Raw genomic sequence first — 19,092 nt, 5'->3', positions numbered from 1 at the left:
AGACTAAACCAGGACTAAAACTGAACTAAACCTGGACTAAAACTGAGCTGAACCTGGACTAAAACTGAGCTAAACCTGGACTAAAACTGAGCTAAACCTGGACTAAAACTGAGCTAAACCTGGACCCGATCCACACTGAAGATGAGACTAAACCAGGACTAAAACTGAGCTAAACCTGGACCCGATCCACACTGAAGATGAGACTAAACCAGGACTAAAACTGAGCTAAACCAGGACTAAAACTGAGCTAAACCTGGACCCGATCCACACTGAAGATGAGACTAAACCTGGACTAAAACTGAACTAAACCGGGACTAAAACTGAGCTAAACCTGGACTAAAACTGAACTAAACCTGGACTAAAACTGAACTAAATCTGGACCCGATCCACACTGAAGATGAGACTAAACCAGGACTAAAACTGAGCTAAACCAGGACTAAAACTGAGCTAAACCTGGACTAAAACTGAGCTAAACCAGGACTAAAACTGAGCTAAACCAGGACTAAAACTGAGCTAAACCTGGACTAAAACTGAGCTAAACCTGGACCCGATCCACACTGAAGATGAGACTAAACCAGGACTAAAACTGAGCTAAACCTGGACTAAAACTGAGCTAAACCTGGACCCGATCCACACTGAAGATGAGACTAAACCAGGACTAAAACTGAGCTAAACCTGGACTAAAACTGAACTAAACCTGGACTAAAACTGAACTAAATCTGGACCCGATCCACACTGAAGATGAGACTAAACCAGGACTAAAACTGAGCTAAACCTGGACTAAAACTGAGCTAAACCTGGACCCGATCCGCACTGAAGATGAGACTAAACCAGGACTAAAACTGAGCTAAACCAGGACTAAAACTGAGCTAAACCTGGACTAAAACTGAGCTAAACCAGGACTAAAACTGAGCTAAACCAGGACTAAAACTGAGCTAAACCTGGACTAAAACTGAGCTAAACCTGGACCCGATCCACACTGAAGATGAGACTAAACCAGGACTAAAACTGAGCTAAACCTGGACTAAAACTGAGCTAAACCTGGACCCGATCCGCACTGAAGATGAGACTAAACATGGACTAAAACTGAGCTAAACCTGGACCCAATCCGCACTGAAGATGAGACTAAACCAGGACTAAAACTGAGCTAAACCAGGACTAAAACTGAGCTAAACCAGGACTAAAACTGAGCTAAACCTGGACTAAAACTGAGCTAAACCTGGACCCGATCCGCACTGAAGATGAGACTAAACCAGGACTAAAACTGAGCTAAACCAGGACTAAAACTGAGCTAAACCAGGACTAAAACTGAGCTAAACCTGGACTAAAACTGAGCTAAACCTGGACCCGATCCGCACTGAAGATGAGACTAAACCAGGACTAAAACTGAACTAAACCTGGACTTAAACTGAGCTAAACCAGGACTAAAACTGAGCTAAACCAGGACTAAAACTGAGCTAAACCTGGACCCGATCCGCACTGAAGATGAGACTAAACCAGGACTTAAACTGAGCTAAACCTGGACTTAAACTGAGCTAAACCTGGACCCGATCCGCCCTGAAGATGAGACTAAACCAGGACTAAAACTGAACTAAACCAGGACTAAAACTGAGCTAAACCTGGACTAAAACTGAGCTAAACCTGGACCCGATCCGCGCTGAAGATGAGTCTAAACCAGGACTAAAACTGAGTTAAACCTGGACTAAAACTAAGCTAAACCTGGACCTGATCCGCACTGAAGATGAGACTAAACCAGGACTAAAACTGAACTAAACCAGGACTAAAACTGAGCTAAACCTGGACTAAAACTGAGCTAAACCTGGACCCGATCCGCGCTGAAGATGAGTCTAAACCAGGACTAAAACTGAGTTAAACCAGGACTTAAACTGAGCTAAACCTGGACCCGATCCGCACTGAAGATGAGACTAAACCAGGACTAAAACTGAACTAAACCAGGACTAAAACTGAGCTAAACCTGGACTAAAACTGAGCTAAACCTGGACCCGATCCGCGCTGAAGATGAGTCTAAACCAGGACTAAAACTGAGTTAAACCAGGACTTAAACTGAGCTAAACCTGGACCCGATCCGCACTGAAGATGAGACTAAACCAGGACTAAAACTGAACTAAACCAGGACTAAAACTGAGCTAAACCTGGACTAAAACTGAGCTAAACCTGGACCCGATCCGCGCTGAAGATGAGTCTAAACCAGGACTAAAACTGAGTTAAACCTGGACTAAAACTAAGCTAAACCTGGACCTGATCCGCACTGAAGATGAGACTAAACCAGGACTTAAACTGAGCTAAACCTGGACCCGATCCGCACTGAAGATGAGACTAAACCAGGACTAATCCGCCGCCGCTGAACCGGGACTTCGGGGCGAGGGCGCACAAGTCCCGACAGCCCAGAATAACAGCGTCTGAGGCCGTTTGATGGCGGCGCTGAGAGATTCATGAACGAGGCTTTGGGATCCACGTCCCGCTCCAGCCCGGACTTGTTCAAACGGACCTCGGCTGTAATTAAAGGATGACACGACGCGATAAAGGAAGTGAGGCGGGACCACAGAGGCGCGAGAACAAAGGATCAGGTGTTCTTCAGAGTCTGAGTCCTCGGCTTTGAGGAACTTCCGTGGGTTTGGTCATGTTTTCACAACAGTTTTCACAACAAATGGATGAAAAAGCACATTTTTAATGGAACGTTCTGTGTGGAAAATGTTCACAGCGCTGTGCATAAATCCTGTTTATTAACCTCTTAACTCCCGCCTGAACCGAGAGCATTTTCTCCAGTTCAGCTTTACCCAAACCCTGTAGGCCAGTGTGACGCCTCATTTGAAAGACCTACAAAACTAAATGGATCTTTTTCCTCACGTCAGATTTTTATTCATCACTTTTTTTGTCGGGCAGTCGACTCATTTTTGTCACATTTTCGTGACTTTTTTGTCACTTTTTCGTCAAATTATTCGCATTTTTCGTCAAATTTTTCTCACTTTTTTTAAATATTTTTTGTCCGTTTTTCGTCATTTTTTTGTCACTTTTTTCGCATTTTTTCGTCACTTTTTTGTCACTTTTTTCACATTTCCATCCTTGTTTTCGTCTCATTTTTGTCAAATTTTCGTGACTTTTTTGTCACTTTTTCATCAAATTAGTCACATTTTTTTTGGTCAAATCCTTATCATTTTTTAGTCCATTTTTTTCTAAATTTTTCGTCAAATTTTTCTAATTTTTTGTCAAATTTTTGTCAATTTTTGTCACTTTTTCGTGACTTTTTTGTCACTTTTTCGTCAAATTATTTGCATTTTTTTGGCAAATTCGTATCACTTTTTGTCTTTTTTTTCGTCAATTTTTCGTCAATTTTTCGTCAATTTTTGTAATTTTTTTGTCACTTTTTCGTCCTTTTTTCGTCCATTTTTTCTCATTTTTTTTGGTCATTTTTTGTCACTTCTTTGTCAAAATTTTCTCACTTTTTTTCACTTTCTCGTCCATTTTTTCCTAAATTTTTAGTAATTTTTTTCTTTGTTTTCCCCGTCAAATTATTTGCATTTTTTGGGCAAATTTGTATCACTTTTTCGTCCTTTTTTTTTTGCAATTTTTTGTCAATTTTTTCTCACTTTTTAGTCAAATTTTTGTCAATTTTTGTCATTTTTTCTTCACTTTTTCATCAATGTTTTCCTCAATTTTTCGTCCATTTTTTCCTCAATTTTTCGTAATTTTTTTCTAATTTTTTTCGTCACATTTTTTGTCACTTTTTCATCACTGTTTTCCTCAATTTTTCGTCAATTTTTTCTCATTTTTTTTGTCATTTTTTGTCACTTCTTTGTCAAATTTTTGTCACTTCTTTGTCACTTTCTCGTCCATTTTTTCCTCAATTTTTTGTATTTTTTGTATTTTTTTTCCCCGTCAAATTATTCGCATTTTTTTGGGCAAATTCGTATCACTTTTTCGCCCTTTTTTTTGTGTGCAATTTTTCGTCAAATTTTTCTCACTTTTTTGTCAATTTTTTGTCACTTTTTCATCAATGTTTTCCTCAATTTTTCGTCCATTTTTTCCTCAATTTTTCGTATTTTTTTTCTAATTTTTTTGGTCAAATTTTTTGTCACTTTGTCGTCAAATTATTTGCATTTTTTTGGCAAATTCTTATCACTTTTTCGTCCTTTTTTCCCCGCATTTTTTCGTCAATGTTTTCTCCCTTTCTTCACATTTTCCTCCTTGTTTTCGTCTCAGTTTTGTCGCTATTTTCACACCTCTTTCCCAGAAGCTTTTGGATTGGGGTAAAGCTGGAGAAAATGTGCTCGGTTCAGGCGGGAGTTAAGGGGTATTATAATATTGCCTACAGTTCACAAACTATCCGCCAGGGGGTGCTGCAGCGCCCTCAGCACCCTGGGTTCCCACGGCCTTGGCATAAACTGTCTTTAATTCAAGCCGTTTTTCAGCAATTCATCTAAGATAAGATCTTTTTCGTACTGAATGGAACATGAATCACTTTTTATAGACTTTTTTTGGTCTAATTTCAAGTATTTTCTCTTATTTTGATCAAAATTACACATACACCATTGGAAACTTTATTACTGTTCCTTTAACATTTTGCTGTAACCTGTAACAGTGACTTTGAGCCTGAATAAAGCCCAGTTCATCGTAACTGAAGCTCGTGTTCATTAAAAGCTCGGGGGTGAATTCCTGCTTCCTGTTCTCATTCCACAGGGGTCAAAGGTCGGAGCCGTGCAGAGGGCGTCCAGCCTCTACGAAAGACTAAACCAAGAACGAAGGGGACAGGAAATACCAGGGCAAATATCGCATCGTCTCAAACGTTAAAGCTTTATTTGCTTTGTGGAGATTCTAATCATGCCGTAAAGTTGTTCCCTGGTCAAAAACAAGACCAGGAGTAGGACTTTTTAGTCTTTTTCACCAATAAAATGATGAAGGAAGTGGTATATTTGCAATCCATCAGATACACATGTTTATCCCCCCATTTTGATTTTGCTTTTTTCCATAATTAAAAAAAATAATTAAAAAAAATCACACTTTTCTCCCCATTTTAACCACTTTTTCCATCTCATATATGCCCATTATAAGTGTGTAGGCTTTTATGGAAGCCCGTTTCCGCCATGTTAAAAAAATAAAACCCCACAGGAAGTCGAAATTTCGAGATTTAAACTCAAAATTTCGAGATTTAAACTCGTAATTTCGAGTTTTAAATTACGAGTTGAAATCTCGAAATTTCGACTTCCTGTTGGGCTTTTATTTTTTTAACATGGCGGAAACGGGCTTCCATAGGCTTTTCATCATTCACTGTTTGCAATTTTTTTCTCCCATTTTCTTCCATAATAAAAAAAAAATCCCCCACTTGCCTCCAATTTTTAACACTTTTTTTTTTTTACTTTTTTATCCCATATTTTCCCATTTTTTTCATATTTCTTTTTTCTTTTTCCCTCTATTTATATCCCACTTTTACACCAATTTTTTGTCCATTCTTTCCCAATTCTTCCCCACCATTTTTTTTTCATAATTCTTTAACAATTTTTTCTCACTTCCCCACATTTTTTTTTAATTTCTTCCACTTTTTGTCCATTCTTTTCCCATTTTTTTTAAATTTTGTTCCCCACTTTTCCCCTATTTTTTCCCCTCTTAACCCCCACCTTACTTATCCGAGCACCTTTTCTCCAAATCAGCCTAAAAGCCAAAGTGAAGATCTACAAAACTGTCACATTTTTGTTGCTTTTTTGTCGTGCTCTTGTGGTTTATTTGTCTTTTTCTTTGCTTTGTTTGTTTTACAGGTGGCGGATGGCAGGTAAGTGGCAAGGCCGTGGGAACCCAGGGTGCTGAGGGCGCTGCAGCACCCCCTGGTGGATAGTTTGTGAACTGCGGGCAATATCAACCCCTTAACTCCCACCTGAACCGAGCACATTTTCTCCAGCTTTACCCCAATCCAAAAGCTTCTGGGAATAAGGTGTGAAAATAGCGACAAAACTGAGACGAAAACATGGATGAAAATGTGAAGAAAGTGAGAAAACATTGACAAGAAAGTGACGAAAAATTTAACAAAAAATGACAAAAGTTTGACAAAAAATGGACAAAAATTTGACGAAAAATTACGGGAAAAAAAGGACGAAAAAGTGATAAGAATTTTTAAAAAAATGCGAATAATTTGACGAGAAAGTGACAAAAAATTGACAAAAAAAATGCGAAAAAATGGACGAAAATATTACAAAAAAAATTACAAAAATGGACAAAAAATTGATAAAAAATTGCGGAAAAAAGGACGAAAAAGTGATGAGAATTTGACAAAAAAATGTGAATAATTTGAGGAAAAAGTGACAAAAAATTTACAAATAATGGACAAAAATTTTAGGAAAAAGTGACAAAAAATGACAAAAAAATTGAAAAAAAAGTGAGAAAAATTTGACAGAAAAAATGCGAAAAAATGGACGAAAAAATTATAATTTTTTTTTTACAAAAATGGACAAAAAAATGTGAAAAAATGTGAAAAAAAGGACGAAAAAGTGATGAGAATTTGACAAAAAAATGCGAATAATTTGAGGAAAAACTGACAAAAAACTTACCAAAATGTGAGAAAAATTTGACGAAAAATGGACGAAAAAGTGACAAAAAAATTACAAATATTGACCAAAAATTGACGAAAAATGACAAAAAATTTGACTAAAAAGTGAGAAAAATTTGACGGAAATTTGCGAAAAAATGGACAAAAAAGTCACGAAAATTTGACAAAAATGAGTCGACTGCCCGACAAAAAAAGTGCTGAAAAAAAATGTGACGTGAGGAAAAAGATCCATTTAGTTTTGTAGGTCTTTCAAATGAGGCGTTACACTGGCCTACAGGATTTGGGTAAAGCTGAACTGGAGAAAATGCTCTCGGTTCAGGCGGGAGTTAAGAGGTTAATAAACAGGATTTATGCACAGGAAAAGTATTTTGGGGGAAAACATCTTCCCACGGCTCTGGTAAGTGCTTAACTCTCTTTCCGCTTCATTCCCTTTATTTTCCTACTCTCTTCAATGTTTCCCACATTTCCCGCCGTTGGACATAAACTCTCCAGCTCCACGGTGTGGCTTTCAGGGGCCGGCGTACCTTTGGCGCCCTGGTGCAGCATGGCGGAGATGCTGAAGATGTACTTCTGGCAGATCTCGGTCATGGGCGTTTTGCCGACGCCGAGGCTGCCCTCCAGACACCGGTACCTCTGGAACATGTCCCAGTCGCTGGAGTCGGCCCCCTCGGACCCCGTGAAGATCTCCAGGTTCTTACAGTTGGGCATCAGCACGATCTGAGACACACGGGGGGAAACAAGGGGGATTCAAACTTTACTAGATCAGGGCTTTAGACTGCGACTAAAATGCCCACATATGTGACTATTGTTAGAGAATGTGCGGGTAAAAAATATAAGTATGTACACACACACTCTTGTACTTCTATCTTAGTGAGGACACTCATAGATATAATGTATTACCCAGACCCTAAGCCCATAACCCCTAGCCTTAATCCTAACCCTAGCCCTAATCTTAACCCAATTCTAACCCTAGAACAGAACCCTCAAACAGTCCCTCAAATAAGTTTAAGTATAATGTTTGTAATATAACTGACGTCACATGAATGATCGCATTTTGAGGGACTATTTTCTAGCAGATCACTCCGCCGCCGCGTAGCTTATACAACCACGAAGCTGATGATGCTCAAATATAAGGACTTTTAACCTCTTTAACTCCCGCCTGAACCGAGAGCATTTTCTCCAGTTCAGCTTTACCCAAACCCTGTGGGCCAGTGTGACGCCTCATTTGAAAGACCTACAAAACTAAATGGATCTTTTTTCCTCAAATCAGATTTTTTTTCAGCACTTTTTTGTCGGGCAGTCGTCTCATTTTTGTCAAATTTTCGTGACTTTTTTGTAACTTTTTCGTCAATTTTTTCGTTTTTTCCCCCCCAATTTTTTTGTCATTTTTTCGTCAAATTCTTATCACTTTTTTGTCAATTTTTTGTCACTTTTTCGTAACTTTTTCGTCAATTTTTTCCTTTTTTTTCCCTCATTTTTTTGTCATTTTTTGGTCACTTTTTCGTCAAATTTTTCCTTTTTTTCCCTAATTTTTTTGGTCATTTTTTCGTCAAATTATTGTCACTTTTTGTCAAATTTTTGTCACTTTTTTCACATTTTCATCCTTTTTTTCGTCTCAGTTTTGTCGCTATTTTCACACCTTTTTTCCAGAAGCTTTTGGATTGGGGTAAAGCTGGAGAAAATGTGCTCGGTTCAGGTGGGAGTTAAGTATTTGGTTAGTCTGGTGTTATCAGTGATTTGCCTCAGGTGCTCTGTGGAGCGGGTCACACTGTGTTTAATGCAGGCTAGCTGATACCATAGACATGCACTAGCCTTGCATTAGCCTAGCGCCACGAAACTCTTCAAACATAAGAACTGCATGAATTACAAAAAAAAATATCTCCAGAAATCAGCAACACTCTGGATAACGAGGAAATGAGGCCCTGTGTCAAACATCCTGAAACATCCCTTTAACTAACCCTTACGCCTCTTGGGAAGATGAATTCAGTGATATTTTCTTTATTTTTTTTTTATCTCCATACTAATTTCCTTGCAAACATGATCTACTCCAGTGGTTCTCAACCTGGGGGTCGCGAGACAAATATGGGGGGGTCGCGAGATCATTTAGATAAAATAGCCATATTTTCATTAGCATATTATCTGATGTTTTATTGTAGCATGTGTGTGCTATTTTACCAGAGAGACATTATTTGTAGTTTGATGAATTTCATTTTAGTCATTTTCTTTTTCTTTTTTAACCCCTTAACTCCCACCTGAACTGAGCACATTTTCTCCAGTTTGGCTTTACCCCAATCCAAAAGCCTCTGGGAAAAAGGTGAGACGAAAACAATGATGGAAATGGGACAAAAAGGTGACAAAAAATGTATGAAAAAGTGGCAAAAATGTCACAAAAATGTCACAAGAAATTGACAAAAATATGACAAAAAATTGACAAAAATTTGACAAAAAAATGACAAAAAATGACAAAAATGTGACAAAAAATGACTAAAAAAAAGACAAAAAAATGACAAAAATTTGACGAAAAAATGACAAAAATTTGACAAAAATGTGACAAAAAATGACAAAAAATTGACAAAAATGTGACAAAAATTTGACAAAAAAATGACAAAAAATTGACGAAAAAATGACAAAAATGTGACAAAAAATGACACAAAAATGACACAAAAATGACACAAAAATGACAAAAAAAATGACAAAAAAATGACAAAAAAATGACAAAAAATTGACAAAAAAATGACACAAAAATGACAAAAAAATGACAAAAAAAATGACAAAAAATGACAAAAAATTACAAAAAATTACAAAAAAATTACAAAAATGTGACAAAATGTGACAAAAACATTACAAAAATTTGAGATAAATTGCCAAAAAAAATGACAAAAAGTTCTAAAAATGAGTTGAATACCCAACAAAAAATGATGGGAAAAAAATGTGCTGACGTGAGGAAAAAGATCCTCTCGGTTCAGGCGGGAGTTTAAGAGGTTAAGAATTACGTCGGCTACTATTTCTATTTCTCACGGTGTGACCCGAGCGGGGGGTCACGATCCCTTTTACTGTTAAAATGGGGGTTGCGGCGCCAAAAGCTTGAGAACCACTGATCTACTCAAGCAGTTACATCCATTTCATTTGACTTTTTAAGCACCTGCCCCCGTGTACATGCTCTAATGAAGCTGAGCGTAACATAAATGATATCGTGTCCACAGCGACATAAAAACATTATATCGTGATGCTGATGTGTGATATGATACGGCCCCCCGATGTAAAGAGAGATGGCTTGTATGGAAGGTGGTTTCCCGAAGGCTTACGGAGTCGATGAGCGTGTACGGGGACTGCACGTCGCTGAGGGCGGAGTACAGCGGCAGGCTGAGGCGGATGGTGTAGTTCAGGCCCGTCTCGAAGCACACCGGCCTGGGCAGCACCACGTGTCTGAGGGAGGACAGAGGAGAAGGTTCAAACGATCTGTTCTCATCGGACTAAACACTAAACAGCAGCACTTTAGAGGGTCATTCATAAAGATGGGAAGAATAGAGAGAGCAGGCTGATGTAGAGCATTATGGACCCCAAGATCAAATGTAAATGAGAGAATACAGTTATAAGTTAGAGTTAAATGTTCCTTAAAGGGGGGGTGTTATGTAAAATGGACTTTTTCCAGCTTTCCATCATGTTATTCTGTCACTCCCTCATTAAAAACATGGCTGAAGTGTTGCCTTGGCACATTCACGTATTTCTGAGTAATCTGTAAAAACTCTGATGGCGGCCATTTTAGGGATAGGTTTTTGTCACATTTTTGTTGATTTTTGTCATTTTTTGGATGAATTTTTGTCATTTTTTTGTTGAATTTTTGTCATTTTTTTGTTGATTTTTTGCCACATTTTTGATGAATTTTTGTCATTTTTTTGTTTAATTTTTGTCATTTTTTGTTGAATTTTTGTCACATTTTTTGTTGAATTTTTGTCATTTTTTGTTGAATTTTTGCCACATTTTTGTTGAATTTTTGTCATTTTTTTGTTTAATTTTTGCCACATTTTTGTTGAATTTTTGTCATTTTTTTGTTTAATTTTTGTCACATTTTTTGTTTAATTTTTATCACATTTTTGTTGAATTTTTACAATAATACCAGGAGTAATTTGGCATCCGTACAGTAAAGTGAAGATTACTGCACGGATGCCAAACTACTCCTGGTATTATTACGCCTTACAATATAGTTCCCCCTTTTATCCGCTTAGAAAATCCACATAGTTTAATTGTGTGTAATTATACTTTGTAGTGGAACACTTCACGTAACCATATTTAAATAGTGAAAACGTGGAAGAGCTTGGTAGCTTCTATCTTGACCTGTTTTGGAGCTATAGAGGAGAGAGGGAGAGGCTAAATGCTAACGCCGTCTGCGCTGTGTTTACGTGACTGAAGATCAGACAGGTCCTAAAGAACTCGTCACAGCTCAGGTAAGAACATATCTCAGAATGGAAAAACGGTGGCCTGTTCCTTTAATAAAGATTAACTTCATTGACCTGATGATGTCGCTCTGAGAGAAAAGGCTCCTCACTTTACTGTTGTTTTAAACACTAATACAAAGTGTTCGCTTTGCAAAGTCCTGAAGGTAAAGATGGTGAAGGTGCTTTTTGTCTTTCTGCTGCTGTCACTTTTCCAGCTGAAGTTTCTCCCTCGCGTTCTGACCGTCCGTGTCGTTGTTGAAAAAGGTTGATAAATTACCGCACGGTGCCTCATGGGAAATGTAGTTCTAACGCGTTTAATGCAATTTACCGGCGGGCTGCACATCACATAGACCCTCTAACTGGTGACATAGATACAGACGCATCTCGTCATAGAAGGGGGCGTGGCTTCGCCGAGGGGGAAAATAGAATCTTTAGAAAAACACAATTTTCCCTCTTTTTAGCCATTTTCTGGTGGAATATCAACGTATTTATCACATAAATAAAGTCCAGTGTAAATCAGGTCCATATGGATATTTTCTCACAGCAGATTGTTCAGTAGAAGTGAAAAAACGGCAGTTGTAGTTAGTGCTAGCTAACCGTTAGCATTAGCCCGATGCTAACATGTAGCATCAAGTTAGCATTCTCTGTTTTTTATGTATTTATGGGCTGTTGAACCACTTTGCTCCTCCCCATGTCTTTGTATCTTTATTTAGTAGAAACTATATTCATAATTCAGCGTTTGTTAAAGTAGTTTTTGAATAATTAGAGAAAGTTTAGATTTTTTCAAAATTGTTTTCCCCCTTAACTGTTTTCAAACATGACCATATATGGGCGAATCCAGAGATGCCGTCTGTATCTATCATCAGTGACATCATCTGGAGGCAGGAAGTGATCAAGAGAAATAGAGTTTGGGAATGTGACGTCATATCGCTGAGCATTATGGGATTAGCAGCTAAACTAATGGAGATTTTAGAAGTTAAAACACTGGAGTTATTGTTCACATTAAAACACTTGGGAACCAGTGAGTTAGATGTGTTTACCAGCAGTAACTCAGCAGCTAACGGAGCTGCTCCACGGCTTTTCTCCACTTTATAAACTGTTTTTAGCTAATGTTAGTCAATGGAAATGTATGCTAACAGCTGCAAAGATGGCCGATCTCCATGGCTACAGTAGACTTTCCCGAACTCTATCAGATTAAACTAAAACTCGCGATTATAAGTGTAAAACTACAACTAAAACATGTGGTCCTGTTGTGGCTTAAGGCGCCATAACAAGAGGAACCGCATTCGAGACGATAAAATAAGATTTACTTGGTGTTTCCAAAAACAGTTAAACATTTGTTTATCGTTACCGTGACAACAGCTCCAATGTAAATGGTTAGTGCTAGATCGTGTGCTCCGGAGGGACGGTCTGCTGTGAGTTTGTATAGATCTATGAGTTGGTTTGTCTAAAAATACAAATAATCCTAATCCTTAAAGTTAACCCCTTAACTCCCGCCTGAACCGAGCACATTTTCTCCAGTTTGGCTTTACCCCAATCCAAAAGCTTCTGGAAAAAAAGCTGTGAAAATAGCAACAAAACAATGATGGAAATGTGACAAAAAAGTGACGAAAAATGTATGAAAAAGTGGCAAAAATGTCACAAGAAATTGACGAAAAAATGACGAAAAAATGACAAAAATGTGACAAAAATGAGACAAAAAAATGACAAAAATGTGACAAAAATGAGACAAAAAAACGACAAAAATGTGGCAAAAAAATGACAAAAATGTGACAAAAAAATTATAAAAAATGACGAAAAAATTACAAAAATGTGACGAAAAATTGATGAAAAAGTGGCAAAAATGTGACAAAAAAATGACAAAAAAATTATTAAAAAATGACGAAAAATTGATTAAAAAAATAACAAAAAATGACAAAAAATGGATTCAAAATTGACGAAAAAATGACAAAAATGTGATAAAAATGTGACAAAAATGTGACGAAAAAATGGACGAAAAAATGTCAAAAAATGTGACAAAATGTGACAAAAAAGTGACAAAAATGAGTTGAACACCCAACAAAAAAATGTTGGAAAAAAAATGTGATGACGTGAGGAAAAAGCTCCTCTGGGTTCAGGCGGGAGTTAAGAGGTTAACCATTTCTCTGGCCCTAACCTTCATTTGTGTCATGATATCTCACGTTTTCACAGCAGACTGTCCCTCCGGAGCAGAACATCTAGCACTGACCAATGGAAATAGACAGGAATCTAACTTTCTGCCTCCAGCTAAGCCCTGAATGTTTACAAACAATGAAAGGGTCTATAAATAAGTCATTATCTCGCGGGCCGCATTTGGCCCCCGGGCCGCGTGTCTGAGACGCCTGGTGTTAAGAGATCAACGTAATAAGAATGTAAAAAACACTATTATTAGTTGATCAGGCAGAGACAGTTCCCACAGATCTAGTCAGAAATATTTAGAAACTGAAATGTAACTTGTCTAAGAAGCAGCAGTTTTCGACCCCGCCCTCCTGTGCTCCATCACCCGCTGCTGTAACCTCTGCTTCCTGCGCTGAATCCCCGTGTGGGACGTCCTACCGTGAGCCGGGGTGCAGGGACACCATCTGGTTGTCGTCGTCGGGGACGGTGTTGACACATCGACTGTCGGCTCTGATGGGGCCGGGCCTCATCACCGTGACGATCACCTCCTCCCACTGCTCCGGTAACTGCGGGGTGAAAGCACACGGGACACGCGTGAGCCACGGGACACGCGTGAGCCACGGGACACGCGTGAGCCACGGGACACGGCTGCAGATCGACGTGAAGCTCCCACAAAGACATTCAACACGGTGGAGAAATGTTTATTAGGGCTGTGCAATTAATCGAAATTCGATTACGATTTCGATTACAACAGTAAACAATTACAAAATTAGCATAATCGCAAAAAATCGATTATAATTTTTATTTATTTATTTTTTTCAATTTATTTTTTTCAATTTTTTTCAATTTTTTTCTTTCTAATTTTTAATTTTTGGATTTTTGTCACTTTTTTGCTGGATTTTTGTCACTTTTTTTGATGGATTTTTGTCACTTTTTTGCTGGATTTTTGTCACTTTTTTGCTGGATTTTTGTCACTTTTTTGCTGGATTTTTGTCACTTTTTTGCTGGATTTTTGTCACTTTTTTGCTGGATTTTTGTCACTTTTTGCTGGATTTTTGTCACTTTTTTGCTGGATTTTTGTCACTTTTTTGATGGATTTTTGTAATTTTTTTGATGGATTTTCGTCTTTTTTTTGATGGATTTTTGTCACTTTTTTGATGGATTTTTGTCACTTTTTTGATGGATTTTTGTCTTTTTTTTGCTGGATTTTTGTCACTTTTTTGCTGGATTTTTGTCACTTTTTTGCTGGATTTTTGTCACTTTTTTGCTGGATTTTTGTCACTTTTTTGATGGATTTTTGTCACTTTTTTGCTGGATTTTTGTCACTTTTTTGATGGATTTTTGTCACTTTTTTGCTGGATTTTTGTCACTTTTTTGCTGGATTTTTGTCACTTTTTTGATGGATTTTTGTCACTTTTTCTGATGGATTTTTGTCACTTTTTTGATGGATTTTTGTCTTTTTTTGATGGATTTTTGTCACTTTTTTTGCTGGATTTTTGTCACTTTTTTGCTGGATTTTTGTCATTTTTTTGATGGATTTTTGTCACTTTTTTGCTGGATTTTTGTCACTTTTTTATGGATTTTTGTCACTTTTTTGCTGGATTTTTGTCACTTTTTTGCTGGATTTTTGTCACTTTTTTGCTGGATTTTTGTCACTTTTTTGCTGGATTTTTGTCACTTTTTTGCTGGATTTTTGTCACTTTTTTATGGATTTTTGTCACTTTTTTATGGATTTTTGTCACTTTTTTGCTGGATTTTTGTCACTTTTTTGATGGATTTTTTAAAGCCAACAAATAATCGTTTGAATAATCGTGATTTCAATTATGACAAAAATAATGTGAAGGAGAGAAATTACATTACATTTTAGTCAAAAGACTCAAACTAAATAAAAATATGTCAAAATTAACACTGACCCAAATAAAAATGGAAATTGTCATAAATCGTCTAAAAAAAAACAGCCCATTAACATTGATTTTAACTGATTCCATGCAGTTTACAATAGAAATGTTCCTATAGGCTCGCGACCCACAGAAAATGGTGCCGCTTTCTGGCCCCGACCCACACGTTGAGAATCCTGTTTGCTCCTCACCTGCGGCTCGTAGCGGATCACGATGTCGTACTCCATGGAGTGGGGGATGTTGTCGACGGTGAACTCCAGAAAGGCCCCCTCGGGCACGTTCACCAGCCCCGTCCCGGTCCAGGTGGGGCTTCTGTCCAGCGGGTGAGGCCTGGGCACCGCCGTCACGCCCTGGACACACGCACACACAGGACGATCACACGTGTGGACAGAGTCACTCCTGATGGATCTAAAGTAAACGCCGACTCACGGGTCCGAACTTGGCGTTCTCGGCCTCGTACGTGTAGTGGTCGAGGGCGATGAAGTAAAAGCCCGACTCCACCTGGTCACAGCGGCGGCCGAACATGTGATGCCTGCACTCGCACTGCCCGCTCACCTGGTCACACCTGACGGGAGCAGAGGTCACGCAGGGGTCACACAGGGGTCACACAGGGGTCACACAGGGGTCACACAGGGGTCACACAGGGGTCACACAGGGGTCACACAGAGGTCACACAGGGGGCACACAGGGGTCACACAGAGGTCACACACCAAACCAGGGGTCACAAGCACTTACTACACATCCCAGTGCTGTACATTAGAGCTGGAAGTCTCTCCGGGTGCAGAGGCTCTGACCAGGCATTAAATAAATGATCATTGATTGACTGTGGAATTCTTCCGCAGTCAATTATTGGTTTTCATGTTCTTTATTATTATTCCTCTTCCATCTTTTTCCCGATTTTCTAGAGCTTTCAGCACCTTCATGCTTTGTGCAATTTATGCAAGTTATGCATCAAAACGTTCCGCATGTTGAGGAGAAGGTGCTGTTACTTTTGGGACTTCTGCAACTTACGGTTTTTCCGCAATCGGCCGAAATGTCGGAGATTTTTCCCATTGACTTATAATGGGGCTGCCGCAAATCCATGCTTTTCTGCACTTTTTTCTGCATTTTATGCAATTTCTGCACTTTGTGCAGGTTCAGCTTCTGCAACTTGTGGGTTTTGAGGAAAAAATTGTCCTTCTGCAGATTTCCAGTTTTTTTATACGAGAGTTTGAAATGTTTGCATTGGTGTGTATGGGGGAATCCAGCCAATGGGGAAACTCCAGGCCTTTCAGCCATTTGTGCTTCTGCCAATCAAGCGCTGAGGCCATTTCAACAGTTTGACCAGTTTATGGAATTTAAAAGTTTATGCAACATTAATAATTTATGCAAAGTAACCACTTTATGCATTTTAAAGCGTTTATGCAGCTTAAGAGTTTATGCCATTTAGGATTTATGCAAATTAACCCATTCATGCATTTTACCACTTTATGCAGTTTATGCAACATGACATTTTATGATTTTACCACTTAATGCAAATTAGATTATGCAAATTAAGCAATTTATGCAATTTGAACAGTTTATGCAATTTCTGCATTCGCTTCCCGCAATTCCGCAGTCAATCGCAATGGCAGCCATTGCATTTCTAGTTTACATAGGGTTTGATTCTGGCTCCGAGCGACAATTCAAGTTAATAGTTCAGGCTCGGCTCGGATCAGGCTTGATTTCCAGCTCTGCTGTTCATGACACTAGTTCACCAAAAACAAAGGTCACACGCGCTAATATTTGGTTGTAGCATCTTTGATCACAGCACATTCACTGTGGCGCTGTTTCAATAAACTCCTGCAATGTCAAAGGATCATCCATCCAACTCCAGGTTAGACGTAGATCACAAACACGAATGACCTTTCAGGCAGAAAGTCGGGTTAAATTTACCCAGAAACACAAACATCAGTTTATAGTTTGAACATCGTCCTGTTGTGTCGGCTCCTCCAGCTGTTTCTCGAGCGGCAGGTCTTTCTCTCGTTCGTGTTTCAGGGCCGTTCCTCCTTTGTTCTCTCCGTTTGTTTGAATCCGTAAATCTGTCGAGGTTTGTCCCGTTCGGTGAGAAGCAAACATGGAGTGAATGGGACGTCTCTGGTGCTTTTGAAAGACACACATGAGCAAAGCCTAAACTAAAGCAGGACTGTTGCATTAGCTGTGTAACTGTGTGGAGACTCTCAGTTACTACACTGCAAAAAGTGGATTCTAAGCAAGTAAAAAATGTCTTACTTTAAGAAATAAGTTCTTATTTTTTCCCTAAAACGTAATAATGTTTTGTGGAGCAAAGTTTTCTTGAGAAATTTAATTTTAGGAAATAAAATCCAGCCATTTCTTGTTCAGATAAATTTGCTAAAAAACATGAACATTTTTCTTGTAACAAGAAAGAAAAACTTTTTGAATCTTCTTCAGTTTTAGACAAAGAATATTTTTTGTTAATTTAAGAAAAACTCAGATCAACAACTCTTAATGTAAGAACTGCTTCTCACAGAGAGATAAAACATTCCATTCTTTAAAGTGGGCGGCTCGGTGGCACAGCGGTTAGAGCCTCAGCTTCACAGCTCGAAGGTCCCGGGTTCGATTCCCACCAGGACGGGGCCTTTCTGTGTGGAGCATGTTCTCCCCGTGTCTGCCACTAAAAACATGTACAATAGGTGAATCCTCCAGCAGGTGATTCTGACCATCAGCCTGGCTCCACATCATGGAGGCGGGTCCACGGGCAATACTTTCCTTAAATATTAGTATTTATTAAGAACATTTTGCTCAAAAATGTGAGTAATTTAGAACATTTTGCTTAAATCAAGCAACATTTAAGTAAAATATCCTCAATTTTTCACTAAATAAGAATGTTTTCCTTAAATTATTCCATTTTCTGAGGACATATTTCTTAATTCTATCTATTTATTTGCTTAAATTTAGTGTTTCTTTCTTGTTTTATGATGAGAAAAATATTCGAGAAATAAGAATTCTTAGCAAGAAAAAAATGCTGACCCCATGGGCAGAATATTTTCCTTAAAACAAGACAAAATGCCGTATTTTAAGATTTTTTTCCTTGTTTTTAGGAGGGCACTTTTTGCAGTGTATGGACATGGAAACAGCCAAACCTCTCAGGAACCAGAACAAAGCCAGACTAATGTGTTTGGTATTAAAAGCACAGCTGAGTAGAACAGCACTGACTGGTTGTTGAGGGCTCCTCCGAGGTCGCAGTTGCACGGTCGGCACCCGTCCATGTCGTTGCTCAGACCCCAGTGTTCGGCCTGAAACACAACAGCGGGAAATAAAGAAAAAGAAACTGCATAACTCATTCACTCCATACTGCAAAAAGTAAATATCAAGCATTGTCTTAAATGACTTGAATTGAGGAAATGTTTCTTGTTTTGAGCGGTTTTCACTCATTTAGACACTTTTCCTGATCGGACCGAGTTTGCTTTGCTTGTTTGAGGACATTTCAGACCAGTTCTAGGGTAAATCTCGCTTGAAACAAGAAAGTAAAATTGCCAATGAGATGAGACCAATTTTCTTTCCCCATTGGCAAAGAAAATGACCTGAAATAAGGACGAAATGCATCGAAACGAGTCAGAAACATCTCAGAACAAGTGAAATAATCCAGGACAAAATGCCCAACAACTTCTTAACTTTTAGTCATTTTTTTGTATTTTTTTTGTATTTTCTTGTCAAATTTTCATCACATTATTGTCGTTTTTTCAAAAAAAAAATTTCAGTTTTTTGTCATTTTTTTGTTATTTTTTTGTCATTTTTTCGTCCATTTTTTATCAATTTTTTTGTCACATTTTTGTCATTTTTTCGTCAAATTTTCATCACATTTTTGTCATTTTTTTGTAATTTTTTGTAATTTTTTGTCATTTTTTTGTCATTTTTTCGTCCATTTTTTATCAATTTTTTTGTCACATTTTTGTCATTTTTTTGTATTTTTTTTGTCATATTTTTGTCAAATTTCAATGACTTGAATTGAGGAAATGTTTCTTGTTTTGAGCGGTTTTCACTCATTTAGACACTTTTCCTGATCGGACCGAGTTTGCTTTGCTTG

The 19,092-nt window shown here is 38.1% G+C and overlaps 1 protein-coding gene across 1 annotated transcript in view; it reads right to left on the bottom strand.

Moving 5' to 3' along the window:
- The window catches only part of lamb1a (laminin, beta 1a), a 112,782-nt gene that overhangs the window by 55,289 nt on the left and 38,401 nt on the right, over positions 1-19,092 (bottom strand). The window contains exons 11-16 of the mRNA XM_079560563.1: positions 18,222-18,301; positions 15,456-15,591; positions 15,218-15,376; positions 13,567-13,694; positions 9,862-9,982; positions 7,081-7,273 (exon numbers count right to left, since the gene is read on the bottom strand). Coding sequence (XP_079416689.1) covers positions 7,081-7,273; positions 9,862-9,982; positions 13,567-13,694; positions 15,218-15,376; positions 15,456-15,591; positions 18,222-18,301 — 817 coding nt within the window. The remainder of the gene's footprint in view (positions 1-7,080; positions 7,274-9,861; positions 9,983-13,566; positions 13,695-15,217; positions 15,377-15,455; positions 15,592-18,221; positions 18,302-19,092) is intronic.

This window comes from Gobius niger (assembly GCF_951799975.1).
Source record: "Gobius niger genome assembly, chromosome: 7".
Classification (NCBI taxonomy): Eukaryota; Metazoa; Chordata; class Actinopteri; order Gobiiformes; family Gobiidae; genus Gobius; species Gobius niger.
Note: the sequence above shows the minus strand (reverse complement) of the source record. Positions and strands in the feature narration are given on the sequence as shown.